General features: G+C 42.2%; 1 protein-coding gene across 3 annotated transcripts in view; it reads right to left on the bottom strand.

Annotated features, from left to right (window-relative positions):
* NBEAL1 (neurobeachin like 1) overlaps window positions 1-13,417 on the bottom strand; it is a 400,332-nt gene that overhangs the window by 70,671 nt on the left and 316,244 nt on the right. For all 3 annotated transcript variants that reach the window (XM_033945971.1, XM_033945972.1, XM_033945970.1), the window contains one exon: window positions 5,441-5,550. In XM_033945971.1, coding sequence (XP_033801862.1) covers window positions 5,441-5,550 — 110 coding nt within the window. The remainder of the gene's footprint in view (window positions 1-5,440; window positions 5,551-13,417) is intronic.

The raw sequence follows: 13,417 nt of genomic DNA on the forward strand, positions 1-13,417 counted from the left end.
CACACGGGAAGGGAAGGGGGAGGGGCCGAACGGAGCAGGGCAGCTCAAGGTAAGAAGGGAATGGGGGGTGGGGGAAAATGTTTCAACTACTCAGCAGGGACCTGGAGGGGAAGGGAAAACCGCTGCTGCTTCTGCAAAGGAAAGTGGTGGTAGGGGAGAGAAGGGAATGGGGGGTGGGTGGGGGAAAATGCTGCTACTGCTTCAGCAAGGACCTGGAGGGAAAGAGAAATACCGCTGCTGCTTCTGCAAAGGAAAGTGGGGGGGGAGAGAAGGGAATGGGGGGGGTGGGTGGGGGGAAATGCTGCTACTACTTCTCAGAGATCTGGAGGGGAAGGGAAATATCACAGCTGCTTCTGCAAAATAAAGTGGGGGGGAGAGAAGGGAATGGGGGGTGGGGGAAAATGCTGCTACTGCTTCAGCAAGGACCTGGAGGGAAAGAGAAATACCGCTGCTGCTTCTGCAAAGGAAAGTGGGGGGGGGGGGGAGAGAAGGGAATGGGGGGTGGGTGGGGGGAAATGCTGCTACTACTTCACAGGGATCTGGAGGGGAAGGGAAATAGCACTGCTGCTTCTGCAAAGGAAAGTGGGGGGGGGGAGACACAGAAAGAAATACAGACAGACAAAGGAGGCTAGGGAGAGAGACAGACAGAAATAAAGACAGACAGGGGACCAGAGAGACACAGAAATAAAGACAGACAGGCAAAGGGTGCCAGGGAGAGAGAGAAAAAAATTGCAGGAGGGAGAAAGACAGAAAGAAAGGAAGAAAGAAACAGGAGCAGGGAGAGAGACATAAAGAAAGAAATACAGCCAGCCATATATTCTAGCACCCGTTAATGTAACGGGCTTAAACACTAGTCACTTATAAAAATGTTAAAAAGAACAGGCCCATGAACAGAACCTTGAGGCACACCACTGGTAACATCCCTTTCCTCAGAGTGATCTCCATTGACCACTGTTATCCATTGACCTCTGTCTTCTTCCACTTAACCAGTTTCTGACCCAGCCCATCACTTTGGGGCCCGTCCCAAGAGCACTCAGTTTATTTATTAGATATCTATGTGGAACACTGTCAAAAGGCTTTGTAAAATCTAAATATACCACATCTAGCGCATTCCCTCTACCCAATTCTCTGATCATCCAGTCAAAGAAATTGATCAGATTCATTTGACAAGACCTACCTCTAGTGAATCCATGTTGCATCTGGTTCTGTAATCCACCAGATTCCAGAAACTTCACCATTCTCTGTTTTAAAAGCGTTTCCATTAATTTGCTTACCACAGAAGTCAGACTTACTGGCCTGTAATTCCCTACTTCTACTTTTGTGAAGTGGGACCACATCTGCCCTTCTCCAGTACTCTGGTACCACTCCTGGCTCTAGAGAAGCATTGAAAAGGTCAGTCAGCGGAGTCACCAGAACTTCCCTAAGTTCCTTCAGCACCCTTGGATGTACACCATCCAGCCTCATCACTTTGTCTAACTTTAATTTAGCTAGCTCCTCAGTAACACAACCCTCTGAAACTTGATCAGGGTCTATAGCACTCCACCATCCCTATTCACACTTATCTTCTGTAGTCCCGGATCTTCAGCCATGAACACAGAACAGAAATATTTGTTAAGCAATTCAGTCTTTTATCAGCTTCTACATATTCCTCCCCTACACTTTTGAGTCTCAAATGCCACTTTTGCACTTTTTATCTCTGATATATCTAAAAAAAATTTTGTATCCCCGTTTTATCGTGTCAGCTCTATTTTCTTCCATTTATATCTTTGCTTTCTGCAATCTTTTGTAGTTTATGAAAGCTGTTCCTTCTTCTTTATGATTTTGGTTGCCCTTTTCTTTACATTTCTAGCTCCTCTGCATATTATATGAGTTGAAATGGTCAGAATTGCATATACTATTCATGGGCTGGTTGCATCATAGACATTATGATATTCTTCTTTCTCCGTGCTAACCATCCATCTGCCATCTCTGTCCTCCCCTTCTGTTTCCCTTCCCTCCCCCAGAGGTCTGGCATCTTTCCTTTTTTTTTGTCTCCATCCACAGATTCACCTTTTCTCAATTACCCTTTCATCCAGCATCTCTCCCTCCTTTCCCACCACCCCAGGGTCCCTTTCTCTTCCCAACTATCCTCCTATCCAGTATCTCTATCCCCCCTCCACACCATCCCTTGTGTTCAACTTCTCTTCCTTTCTGTTCCTTCCCTCCCTAAATCCCATTATCCACCATCTCTCTTCCACGCCTCTATTTTTAGACCCATTATTTTTTCCCCCCAAAGTCTGGCATATGCATATATCTTTAAACCCCCCTTCCCTCTCTCCCTCCCTCCCTCTGTATACTTCTACACCAGGACTCCCTCCCCTGAAGGTCTGTCCCCCCTGAAGGCCTGCCCTCCCGAAGGACCACACCTCCCCCCAAAGGTCTGTCCCCCCTGAAGGCCTACACTCCATCCCTGAAGGTCTGCACCCCCGAAGGACTGCACCTCCCCCCAAAGGTCTGTCCCCCCTGAAGGCCTGCACTCCCACCTGAAGGCCTGCACCCACCCCCCGAAGGTCTGTTTCCCCTGAAGGCCTGCACCCACCCTGAAGGCCTACACCTCATCCCTGAAGACCTGCACCCCCCCTGAAGGACTGTCCCCAATGAAGGCCTGCACCCCCCCTGAAGGCCTAAACTCCATCCCTGAAGGCCTGCACTCCCACCTGAAGGCCTGTACTCCGCCGAAGGACTGCACCTCCCCCCTAAGGACTGTCTCTGCTGCAATCAGGGAGGTGCGGGAGGCCATAGGGGAAGCCGGACACTGCAGCACTTCCCGACTGACCCTCCCCCCTTGCCTTCTAAAGCAAGAGTGTCAGCGCCGGCCAGCAAGAGGCAGAACTGCCAATCCTGCTTTAGGGGGCGATGGGGGAGGGTCAGATGGTGAATCGGGAGGCCGATTTTTGGGGGTTTTGAATTGATTCAAATCCATTCACCCGAAATGAATCGGTGAATCAATTTGAATAGTGAATCAGGCAGCACTAGCACAAACTCCACAAAACACCACCAATAGCGAACAAAGCAGCTCAGCAGCAATACTTACCTTCGGTTCAGCTGAAAAACTGTTACTGCATGCGCTCCCTTTCCTGCTTCTGCCTCTGCTGCGATCCACCCCACCGGAAACAGGAAGTTGGTCATTGAATGGCAGACACACGCAGCCGGATGACGAAAGTGTGCCGATATTAGAGCGCAACAACTAAGTTTAAGAAGCTCCGACGGGGAGGGGGAACCGAATGGAAGGTAAGAGAGAAGGCTGCCACTGGACTACAGTCGGGGACTACTGAAAGCCTTGGGGTCGGGCCATGAGAGGGGAAGTTCCCGGGCCATGACTCCAAGGCCGGGAGCACCCCCCTCATGGTTTGCACCCTGGGCGTACCGCTCCCTCCCCTGGTACGCCACTGTCTCGACTTATAGTCGGATCGACTTATATATTATAGTCAACTTTCAGATTTAAATGATGGGGAAGGTCAGGATGTGTGGTAAAAGAGTGATGACAGTCAAGAGTTCAATATTTTATAGCAGTTGTGCCTTGTACTTCAGACATGTGTATCCTGACCCTGTACTCAAATGTGTGAAATCTCTTTATATTGTTGCACACTGAAGTGAACAGTTTTTATTTATATGCCTAGCATTTTAACTATATGCATGAAATTTGCTAAAGTTGAGAAGTGCATCCAAATTATTGCCATGTAACAACTACTAGGTAGCACAAGTGCTTGCAATTACTGCCTGCATTGGTTGAAATATTAATTGATTCCAATAAATATGTTGCACCTTGTGTAATTATTTCTGCTTACTCTCTGTTTACCCCAGGTATATTGCAGTAATTATTGCTTTCTGCTTTTCTTTTTGTCTGCTGGAGGCACAGGTTGTAAAACAGGGGGAGAGATTGTAAAATGTAGTCAAAGAAAACAGAGAAGGCAACCAGGTGGTACTCAATATTTTTATTCTATGAAGACTAGACATATACATGTTTCGACCCGAAGGCCTGCTTCAGGAATCTTAATGCTTTGATCAATACAGTATATGCTGACTGTTCTTAAAATGTAGTAAAAAACAAAAACAAAAACAAAAACCAGAGAAGGTGGTACGCAATATCTTTATTCTATGAAGACTAGACACATACGTGTTTCATTCACCAAACACATCAGTCAGAATGATCACTAAAACATTTTGTCCACGATGACAGAAATGAACGAGGACCAGGTACAAACAGTGAACAGCCCATATTTTGCTTATCTAAAGTCTAGAAGATGCTATAGAGGAGCTATTCCTGTACTTTACCAAATCTTGGCTATGCTGTGATCATAGCGCAACTAGAACTATTTTCTTAGTGTTTTCTAGAATAAAAAGTTTTCTTTACAGCCTGCTTTATAAATCAGCTCACAAAAAGTTCATGCTTTTAGTTTGGAGCAAGATGATGATACTGGTCTTGGATCTCATCTTGAAGAAAACATGTGAGCTTAATCATTTTACCCTCTTTGATATTTCTAAGCTGGGGAGGATAAAGTACAGAAATAGGATTCTTCAGTAATAACACATATTAACTTGATGATTTTTCTTTTATTTTCTTTTTTGCTCTTCTGTCTCATCACTGCAGCTCTGGGTGTGGTTGTGTTTAATATCATGGTGCTTTGCTTTTGGGGTCCAGGATTTATTTTTCACCATTGAATGAATGGACACTTACTTGGGGAGGAGGAAATATCATTAACCTTTGGGTAAATATTTAATGCATATGTCTTTTAATACAGAATTTTCCTATTTAATCACATTGAAAGGTGGTTTAAGTATGTTCTTGATACCTGTTGTAAATTAGAGTAGGTTGAAGATTATTAGAATCTTATGGTTAGTTTTTACATCCTTTTTTTCTTTTTCCAATAACATATTTATACGAATATTGTTCACAAAGGGATCTATTCGAACTCCAGGTTTGAAATTAATTAAATTGTCATCTACAAGAAGTAGGGTTTTCCCTTATGCCGGTCCAGCTCTTTTGCATAAGTAGTTTTCATGGCAATTGCTCTTATTTAACTTTTCATAAAATGATTAAATCTATCTTATGTCAGCAATATTTTATGTAATTGCTATTTTGAGGGCTGCTTGATTATGATCTAAGCTATAGACTCATTTTTATTTGTTTTTTAGACTAAGATCTTTTGGTTTTGTATTTGTCTTTTACTAATGTAATTTTTTTGCTTGAAACTTGTTTATATTGTACACCGCTTAATACCTGGTTGTCAATAGCAGTATATAAAAAAAAAAAAATCCAAATCCAAGTCTAATCTTTTGTATTTTGATTGTGGTTGAATTTCCTTTCTAATGAGTATGGTCTGAGCTGAATAATGGAAGCAAATACACCATGCATTTGTTTTCTGCTGGCAAAAGCAAGAACAAAATTCTCAGGTCTTACCAGTGCTTTCCTGTGCTTATAGATGAAATCTTCAGGAGACGTAGCCCACTTAGGGAGGATAACATCATTAACTACTTCTTTGGAAATCTGTAGACGTCCCAAGTCAAATTCTGTGAAATTAAATTAAGTAATAGACTGTTCAATTTTTGGTTATTAGAAACAACAGAAAGGAAATATATTTCCTTTTACATTAACAGAAGAGAAAAAGCATTGACTAAAAATGATTTAATAGATATAATCAGGGTAGATTTGTACTCGAGATTAAACAAGCAATATTTAGGGCACTTTTCAAAGGGACTTCCACAAGTAAATTAAGTTCTGTACATGTAGGAAAACCTTTTAAAAAATGATCCTGAACCCTCAGTAGAGGAATTATGTGCACTACTGACCCCATACCTACTTATCTCCATAGCGAAAAGTAAGATGTGGGCCAGGTAAACCTGGAAAAGCATGCATAGGAATGCCATTTCCAACATCCCATATCTGCCCTTGCTCTTAACCTGCATATTTTACACCTCAAAATTATATTGGTGAAATATTCCCCTCAGGCTGTGGCACAGCCTGAGGGGAACCCTACTGGTGAATTTTCAAAAGAAGACTCTGAAAGGACAATGTACCCCCATAACCAGCAAGCTGCCACCAGCCATTCAAACTGTTCTCCCTGAAACAAACAGTATGCCAGCCAATCAGGAAATTGCTTCAGTTAATGTCATATAATTTCTTACAACTTTCTCCAACTTTATTTAATGTTTATCTAGCACCTTTATGTTATTTATTACATAGTTTACAAGTATAATTTTATGTTTACGCAGATGACATTTCAATACTCATCCCTTTAACCGAATTCACGTCAGAAGTGTTAAATTACATAGCTTTTATTCATACTCAAGTGGAAACTTGGATATCTACATTTAGGGCACCTTTTACAAAAGCGCATTACGGTCTTAACGCGCGGAATAGCGTGCGTTAAAATGCCCCAAGCACTAGCCACTACCGCCTCCTCTTGAGCAGGCGGTAGTTTTTCAGCTAGCTAAAAACGCTAGCTCACCTTCGTAAAAGAAGCCCTTAGATTGAAATTAAATCCGGGTAAATCAAAATTCTTTTTAGCTAGTCCTAATGAAAAAATTACTGAAACAACTCTACTTTTAAACGGTCAATCTTATTCGATTTCTCCTATGCTGAAAATTTTAGGGGTTATTTTAGATCAGAGTCCTTATCTTTGGAGATCCATACAGATTCACTGGTTAAGAGATGTTTTATTGTTCTCTGGAAGCTGCGTACTATTAGTAAATATTTTGATTTTATATCATTTAAAATCCTGGTCCAATCTTCAATCTTTTCAATATTGGATTATTGTAATGTTATTTATCTGGGATCATATAAAATAACCACTAGCCGATTAAAAATCATACAAAATACAGCTATTCATTTGATTTTTAATCTGAAAAAACACGATCTTATCGCAGTGTTCCCTCTAAGCGGGCGGGTGTTGTGAGCAAACTTTTTTCACTGTGAGCTAAAAATATCGGGCGCCAGCAAGTTATGAGCCAAATAAATATGTTGTCAAAGTTGCTGATACATGAGGACGAGGTATTCAAAGGAATTTTAGGCCTACACGCTAAATTAAATAACGTTAAATAATATTTTTAAGAACACAGAAATTGTAGGGATGAAATGATATCTTAATAAATGTTTTACAACAAATGTAGTTATGTCTGTTACATCCATATGTGTAAACTGTAAATTAAAAACAGTCCAGAAGACAATACGTTTGATGCTTTCAATTTCTAGACCAGTGTTTTTCAACCTTTTTTGGGCAAAGGCACACTTGTTTCATGAAAAAAATCACGAGGCACACCACCATTAGAAAATGTTAAAAAATTTAACTCTCTGCCTATATTGACTATATATAAAGTAATTCTCTTGAATAGGAATCAAATAAACACAAAGAAAGTATTTTATAATTACTTTATTATGAAATAAAAATTATAAAAATTATAAAATACTTTATTCAGTGCGAAACCTGGGCCTGTTTGGCTGAACACAAAGCTGATATTCTGGCTGGAATGGAAGAAAGACACACATGTAGCTCTTCGTCAACAGCTCTCAGTCTCTCTCTGTATTTGGTTTTTATAGCATACAAAAATAGACAAATATACCCTCCATCCTTTTTATTAAACCACAATAGCAATTTTTAGCGCAGGGAGCTGCGCTGAATGCCCAGCACTGCTCTTGACGCTCATAGGCTCCCTGCGCTAAAAACCACTATTGCGGTTTAGTAAAAGGGGACCATATTGTAAAATATAGACAGCAGATATAAATTCAGAACTGTGCATAGTAAGTGAAGGGAAGTTTTCATCTCTGGGAATTTACCCAGTTAACTATTAAGTTATTTGGGCAAATTCCTTTGAAAACTGTGGTAATACTGCCTCCACTTTGCTAAATTTAAAATAAAATCATTTTTCCTACCTTGTCTGGTGATTTCTGGTTGCACTTTCTTCTTCTGACTGTGCATCCAATCTTTCTTCCCTTCTATCAGCCTGTATGCTTTCTCTCCTCCACACCTCATTCCCTCCCCCAACTTTTTCTTCCTCTCTCCCTGACCTTTCTTTCTTTTTTTCTGTTTCTCTTCTTTCCTTCTGTTTCCCTGCCTGCCCCCTTTCTTTCTTTCTCCCAGCCTCCTGTCCAGCAGTAACTCTCTTCCCTTCCTCCCCTCCCAGCAGCATCTCTCCGTCTCCCTCTCCAGTAGCAGCTGTCCCTTTTTTTTCCTTGCCCAGCAGCTTCCCAGATTCCTTTCCCTCCTCCCCTCCCAGAAGCATCTCTCCGTCTCCTTCTCCCTCTCCAGTAGCAGCTGTCCCTTTTTTTCCTAGCCCAGCAGCTTCCCAGATTCCTTTCCCTCCTCCCCTCCCAGAAGCATCTCTCCTTCTTCTCCTTATCCAGTAGCAGCTGTCCCTTTTTTTCCTTGCCCAGCAGCTTCCCAGATTCCTTTCCCTCCTCCCCTCCCAGAAGCATCTCTCCTTCTTCTCCCTCTCCAGTAGCAGCTGTCCTTTTTTTTCCTGGCCCAGCAGCTTCCCAGATTCCTTTCCCTCCTCCCCTCCCAGAAGCATCTCTCCGTCTCCTTCTCCCTCTCCAGTAGCAGCTGTCCCTTTTTTTCCTAGCCCAGCAGCTTCCCAGATTCCTTTCCCTCCTCCCCTCCCAGAAGCATCTCTCCTTCTTCTCCTTATCCAGTAGCAGCTGTCCCTTTTTTTCCTTGCCCAGCAGCTTCCCAGATTCCTTTCCCTCCTCCCCTCCCAGAAGCATCTCTCCTTCTTCTCCCTCTCCAGTAGCAGCTGTCCTTTTTTTTCCTGGCCCAGCAGCTTCCCAGATTCCTTTCCCTCCTCCCCTCCCAGATGCATCTCTCCTTCTCCTTCTCCCTCTCCAGTAGCAGCTGTCCCTTTTTTTTCCTGGCCCAGCAGCTTCCCAGATTCCTTTCCCTCCTCCCCTCCCAGAAGCATCTCTCCTTCTCCCTTTCCAGTAGCAGCTGTCCCTTTTTTCCCCTGCCCAGCAGCTTCCCAGACTGATAGTGGTTTTCTCCCCTCCCAGCAGCTCTTCTTACTTCCCAGCGCAGCGATTCACGAAGGCAGCCTCGGGTCCTTTGTTGTGTCGCGCCGCCTCTGAGGAAAGAGGAAGTTGCATCATCAGAGGCAGCCGCGACTCAGCAAAAGCCCCGAGGCTGCCTTCGTGAATCGCTGCGCTGGGAAGTAAAGGAGAGCTGCAGAGAGGGGAGAAAGCCACTGTCGGAGGCTCCCCAAGATCTCTCCGGCCCAGCGCACGCTTCCGATGCTGATCTTGCAGAAGTTCAAATGAGTCAATCTTGCCGGTCCTACGCTGTGACGAGAAACTTGTGCGCTGCGACCTAATATTTTGTGCGCCAGCGCAGCTTAGCAGGAACACTGTTTTATCAAAAGCTTCACTGGCTTCCATTTGAGGCTAGAGTGTTATTTAAATTTGGATGTATTTGCTTTAAAGTTTTATTTGGGTTTAGCACCGGCTTACCTTGTTTCTCTTTTTTTTTTTTTTTTTAAGAAAAATATCCGTAGATCTGGCTGGTTTTATTTTCCTTCAGAAAATGCATGTAGTTACCAAAAATTTTTGGATAGGACCCTAGCATTACAAGCAGGATTAATGAATTCATGTTTGAATCTTCTTGTTTTTCCATTTCTTACTTACTATCAATTTTGAAAAGATCTTAAAACCCATTTATTTAAACAATATAATATACATTATTGATTTTCATATTATTATGTAGTTATAATGTACTTTTTAGCTGCACTTATTTTAGCTGATATCATGTTTTCCTTATTCATAGTTTTAATGCTTGTATTAGTTACTTTGATTTTATTATATATGATGTTATTATCATATTGTATACTGTGTACCTAATTGTGTAAACCGCTATGAACTGCTGGTTAGGCGGTATATAAAAATAAATTATTATTATTAATATTACCGGGCCTTTCTTCTGCGCAGCATAAATTTGATGTTGTCGCCGTTGTCTCATCAAACATGATCTTCAACCTCCAACCCTGCCCATCAGCTGCTGCCTAAATGGGTGGTACATCATTAGTCTGACATCTCAGCTGAAACCTGTCCACTTTGGGAGTCCCTGCTGCTAGTGAAACTACCAATGGCATAGCTTTTAGCTTCTCAGATGTGGCATGCCAAGCTCATGTACCATGACTGGAGATCTCCATAATACTGCTCAAAAAAAGGAATCCTTCAATTTTTTTGTGGAAACTAAGTAGTTGTTTCTCAGATTTTAGAGAAAACTTTCAGAAGAAAGGTCCCAAATATCTGAAAGAACTATTCCTTGTAGAGGAGAGACAAATCAAGGACAAGGGAGGAAACTAAAACAAGTGGGATTATACCTGATGAACTGCCTTGCTTATGTTTATTAAAAATATGCTATACCGCCTTTTGAAAAATATCAAAACCAGATATTGGAACAATCTCTTTTACCAATATTTATTTGAGGAAAAAAGTTGAACTTTGACCTGAAGTTTAAAAAGGAAGCCAGTGAAATATATAAACGACTAGGAAAATATGACAGAAACATGATGGCAGAAAAAGGCCAAATGGCCTATCCAGTCTGTGCCCATTAGCAGCATCCATTATCTCCTCCTCCCCCTAAGAGATCCCACTTGCCTGTCCCATGCTTTCTTGAATTTAGACACAATCTTTTTATCCACCACCTCTACTGGGAGACTATTCCATGCATCTACCAACCTTTCTGTAAAAAAGTATTTCCTTATATTACTCCTGAGCCCATCACCTCTTAACCTCATTCTATGTCCCCTCACTCTGGTTTCCTTTCAATTGAAAGAGACTCACCTCATGCATATTTATGCCACATAGGTTTTTAAACATCTCTATCATATCTCCTCTTTCCCGCCTTTCCTCCAACATATACATATTGAGATCTTTTAGTCTGTCCCCTTATGCCTTATGATGTAGACCATAAAACATTTAAGTTGACTTCCTCTGAACCAAATTCATCCTGTTTATATCTTTTTGAAGGTGTGATCCACTGGTCTCAGCAGACTAGGTCCTTAAGGTTTTTATGTGGATTGCTAGGTTCATTTCTTAATCAAGTCCATATCAGGAACATCATTTCTCCACAGTGTTTCTTTGGTTTTTCTCCAGAATTGTACATAATATTCTAAATGAGATCTTATACAGGGGCATCAATGCTGGGTTTCTGCAGCCAAAATGCATGACCTTACATTTCTTCACATTATATATTAGCTGCCAAATTTCAGACCATTCTTCAAATCTTGCTAGGTCTTTCTTCATGTTATTCACACCATCTGGAGTGTCTACTCTATTGCAGATTTTGGTATCATCTGCAAAGAGGCAAAGCTTACCAATATCATTTACAAATATATAAAAAAGAACAGGCCCAAGAACCGAACCTTGAGGCACATCACTGCTCTGTTATGTTTCATTCAGTTTCCTTTTCCTTCTTGGACTTGCAAACTGTTTTTTCACCGCTCTTTTTCAAGACTACCTGAAATAGAGATACCACTATAATATCCTGCTATCAGTTTGGTATGTCCCCTGAGGAAGGCAGTGTTCTGCTGAAACCAGGATCCTAGTTGAGACTTCCCATAGGAACTTTTAATAAAATCCCTTCTGTTGTATTGTGACATCGGCTTTGCCTTTCTTTTGTTTTGCTTCATGCTGTGCTGGGCAAAGGAAGACTCCCTTTTTTCTGTTGAGTTTCTTACTATGTTTGCCATGCATGCTATTTTGTCATACAATGCTTGTCATGCTATGATATCTCATTATACCATGTTATGTTTTATCATGCTTTGTTGTTTGTTTGTTTTACTTTAAAATTTCTTTTATTAAAGCAGCAAGGACAAGAGCAACTGAGGAGGCTCAACAATCATTTTGAAGCAGTTGCTGGCCATGCGCAGGAGCAAGCGGGGATTGCTCCTGTGCCCACTACCCACCAACAAAAAGTAGGTCCAGGAGGGTGCTGTTGCTTGGGGGTGGGGGGGGGGAGGGTTGGAGTGAGTAAGAGTGTTTAGTTTCACTTTTGGATTTGGTTTTGGTCAAACAGAGTGGCTAATTTTGGTCACAGATTCAGTTTTGTCTGAATCCGAAGATCTTGGTTTCAGTTGGGCTCTAAGAGTAATCTTTCTTTACTCTGCCCCAAGTTCACCCCCCCTTTGTCCTGTCTCAAACTCATCCTATTCATAGGACAAAAGGGGCTGAATTAGAAAACAATAAGCTCTTTCTTGTTCTGTGCTGTCTACTCCAGCTTTACCTGTACAAGTTTCAAGTTTATTAAAAAAAAAATTTAAACCATTTAATCAGGGTTTCTAAGCGGTGTACAATATAAAAACAAATTTAAAAGTTAAGGATACTAAACAATACACTGTCTGAGAGGAGAGGAGGAAGCAGAGGGCTGTTCTCAACTGCAGGGCCACCGAGAGACAAAGCCAGGCTTGAGGCAAACAATCATAAGGGCTGCTACCCCCTGCCCTGCCCACCCATCCCCTCCATTCACACCATCAGTCAAAGTTCACCCCTCACCACATCTATCTTAACAAGCTTCTCTTTCAAGGGGTTGCTGGAAGCAGTGATAGTAATTCTAATATTTTCACACCTGGAAACCTTCTGCTAAGGAAGTTACATTAAAGGGGGGGCTGGGGTGGGATGTGGCAAAGGGGAGGTTTCTGGGTCAGCCGCAGGCAGCAAGAGAGTCGTTGCTGGTGACCCCTTGAGTGAGAGGCTTGTTAAAGGAAGGAGAGGAGGGAGATGCAGGACTGTAGAGCAACCCTATTAGGATGTCTTTCTATGGTTGGCACCAGGCCCCCCTTGGAAGCTGGACCCAGGGGAAGCTGGACCCAGGGGAATCTTGCCCCTCCCCCCTGCTCCGCCATCTCAGCAGCCCTGCTCTACTGAGATTTACCGTAAGTGCAAGATAACAAATCTTAAGCAAAGCAGATCTGCACAGTTCCATGATTTGTATTTCAGAGTGTCTTTTTCCTTCTCCCCCCTCCTTGCTCTCAGATAAATTCTAACTTCTGAGATCAAAGAAAGCTACAGGTTTTCTGCTCCGCTCCAGCCTCTCTTCTGTTTTGCCTGCTGACATGGGGGACAGGAAAACAAGAAGGACTCTGAAGTCAACATAGTTGAGCAGGAAACAATTACTCTGCTCCCTTCCCCAGCAACTCTCTTACCGTTCCCTGAATGCTGTCTGGAAGGGAACATGTTTTCTGCTGTTTGACATCTCAGGCACTAAATAACAAAATCAGAACTGGGGCACCATGCCTAGTGACAATCCTAGAAAAGAGTTAATTATTTGAAACCATGTTGGTCCAAAAAGTACTAGCAAATTTTCAGTATGCTCAGTCATTGAACATTTCATATAAACTTTTTTTTGCATACTTTTATCACAGGATGCTCAACATAATTTCACTGTTGGAT

This window comes from Geotrypetes seraphini, chromosome 5 (genome assembly GCF_902459505.1).
Source record: "Geotrypetes seraphini chromosome 5, aGeoSer1.1, whole genome shotgun sequence".
In the NCBI taxonomy this organism is placed as follows: Eukaryota; Metazoa; Chordata; class Amphibia; order Gymnophiona; family Dermophiidae; genus Geotrypetes; species Geotrypetes seraphini.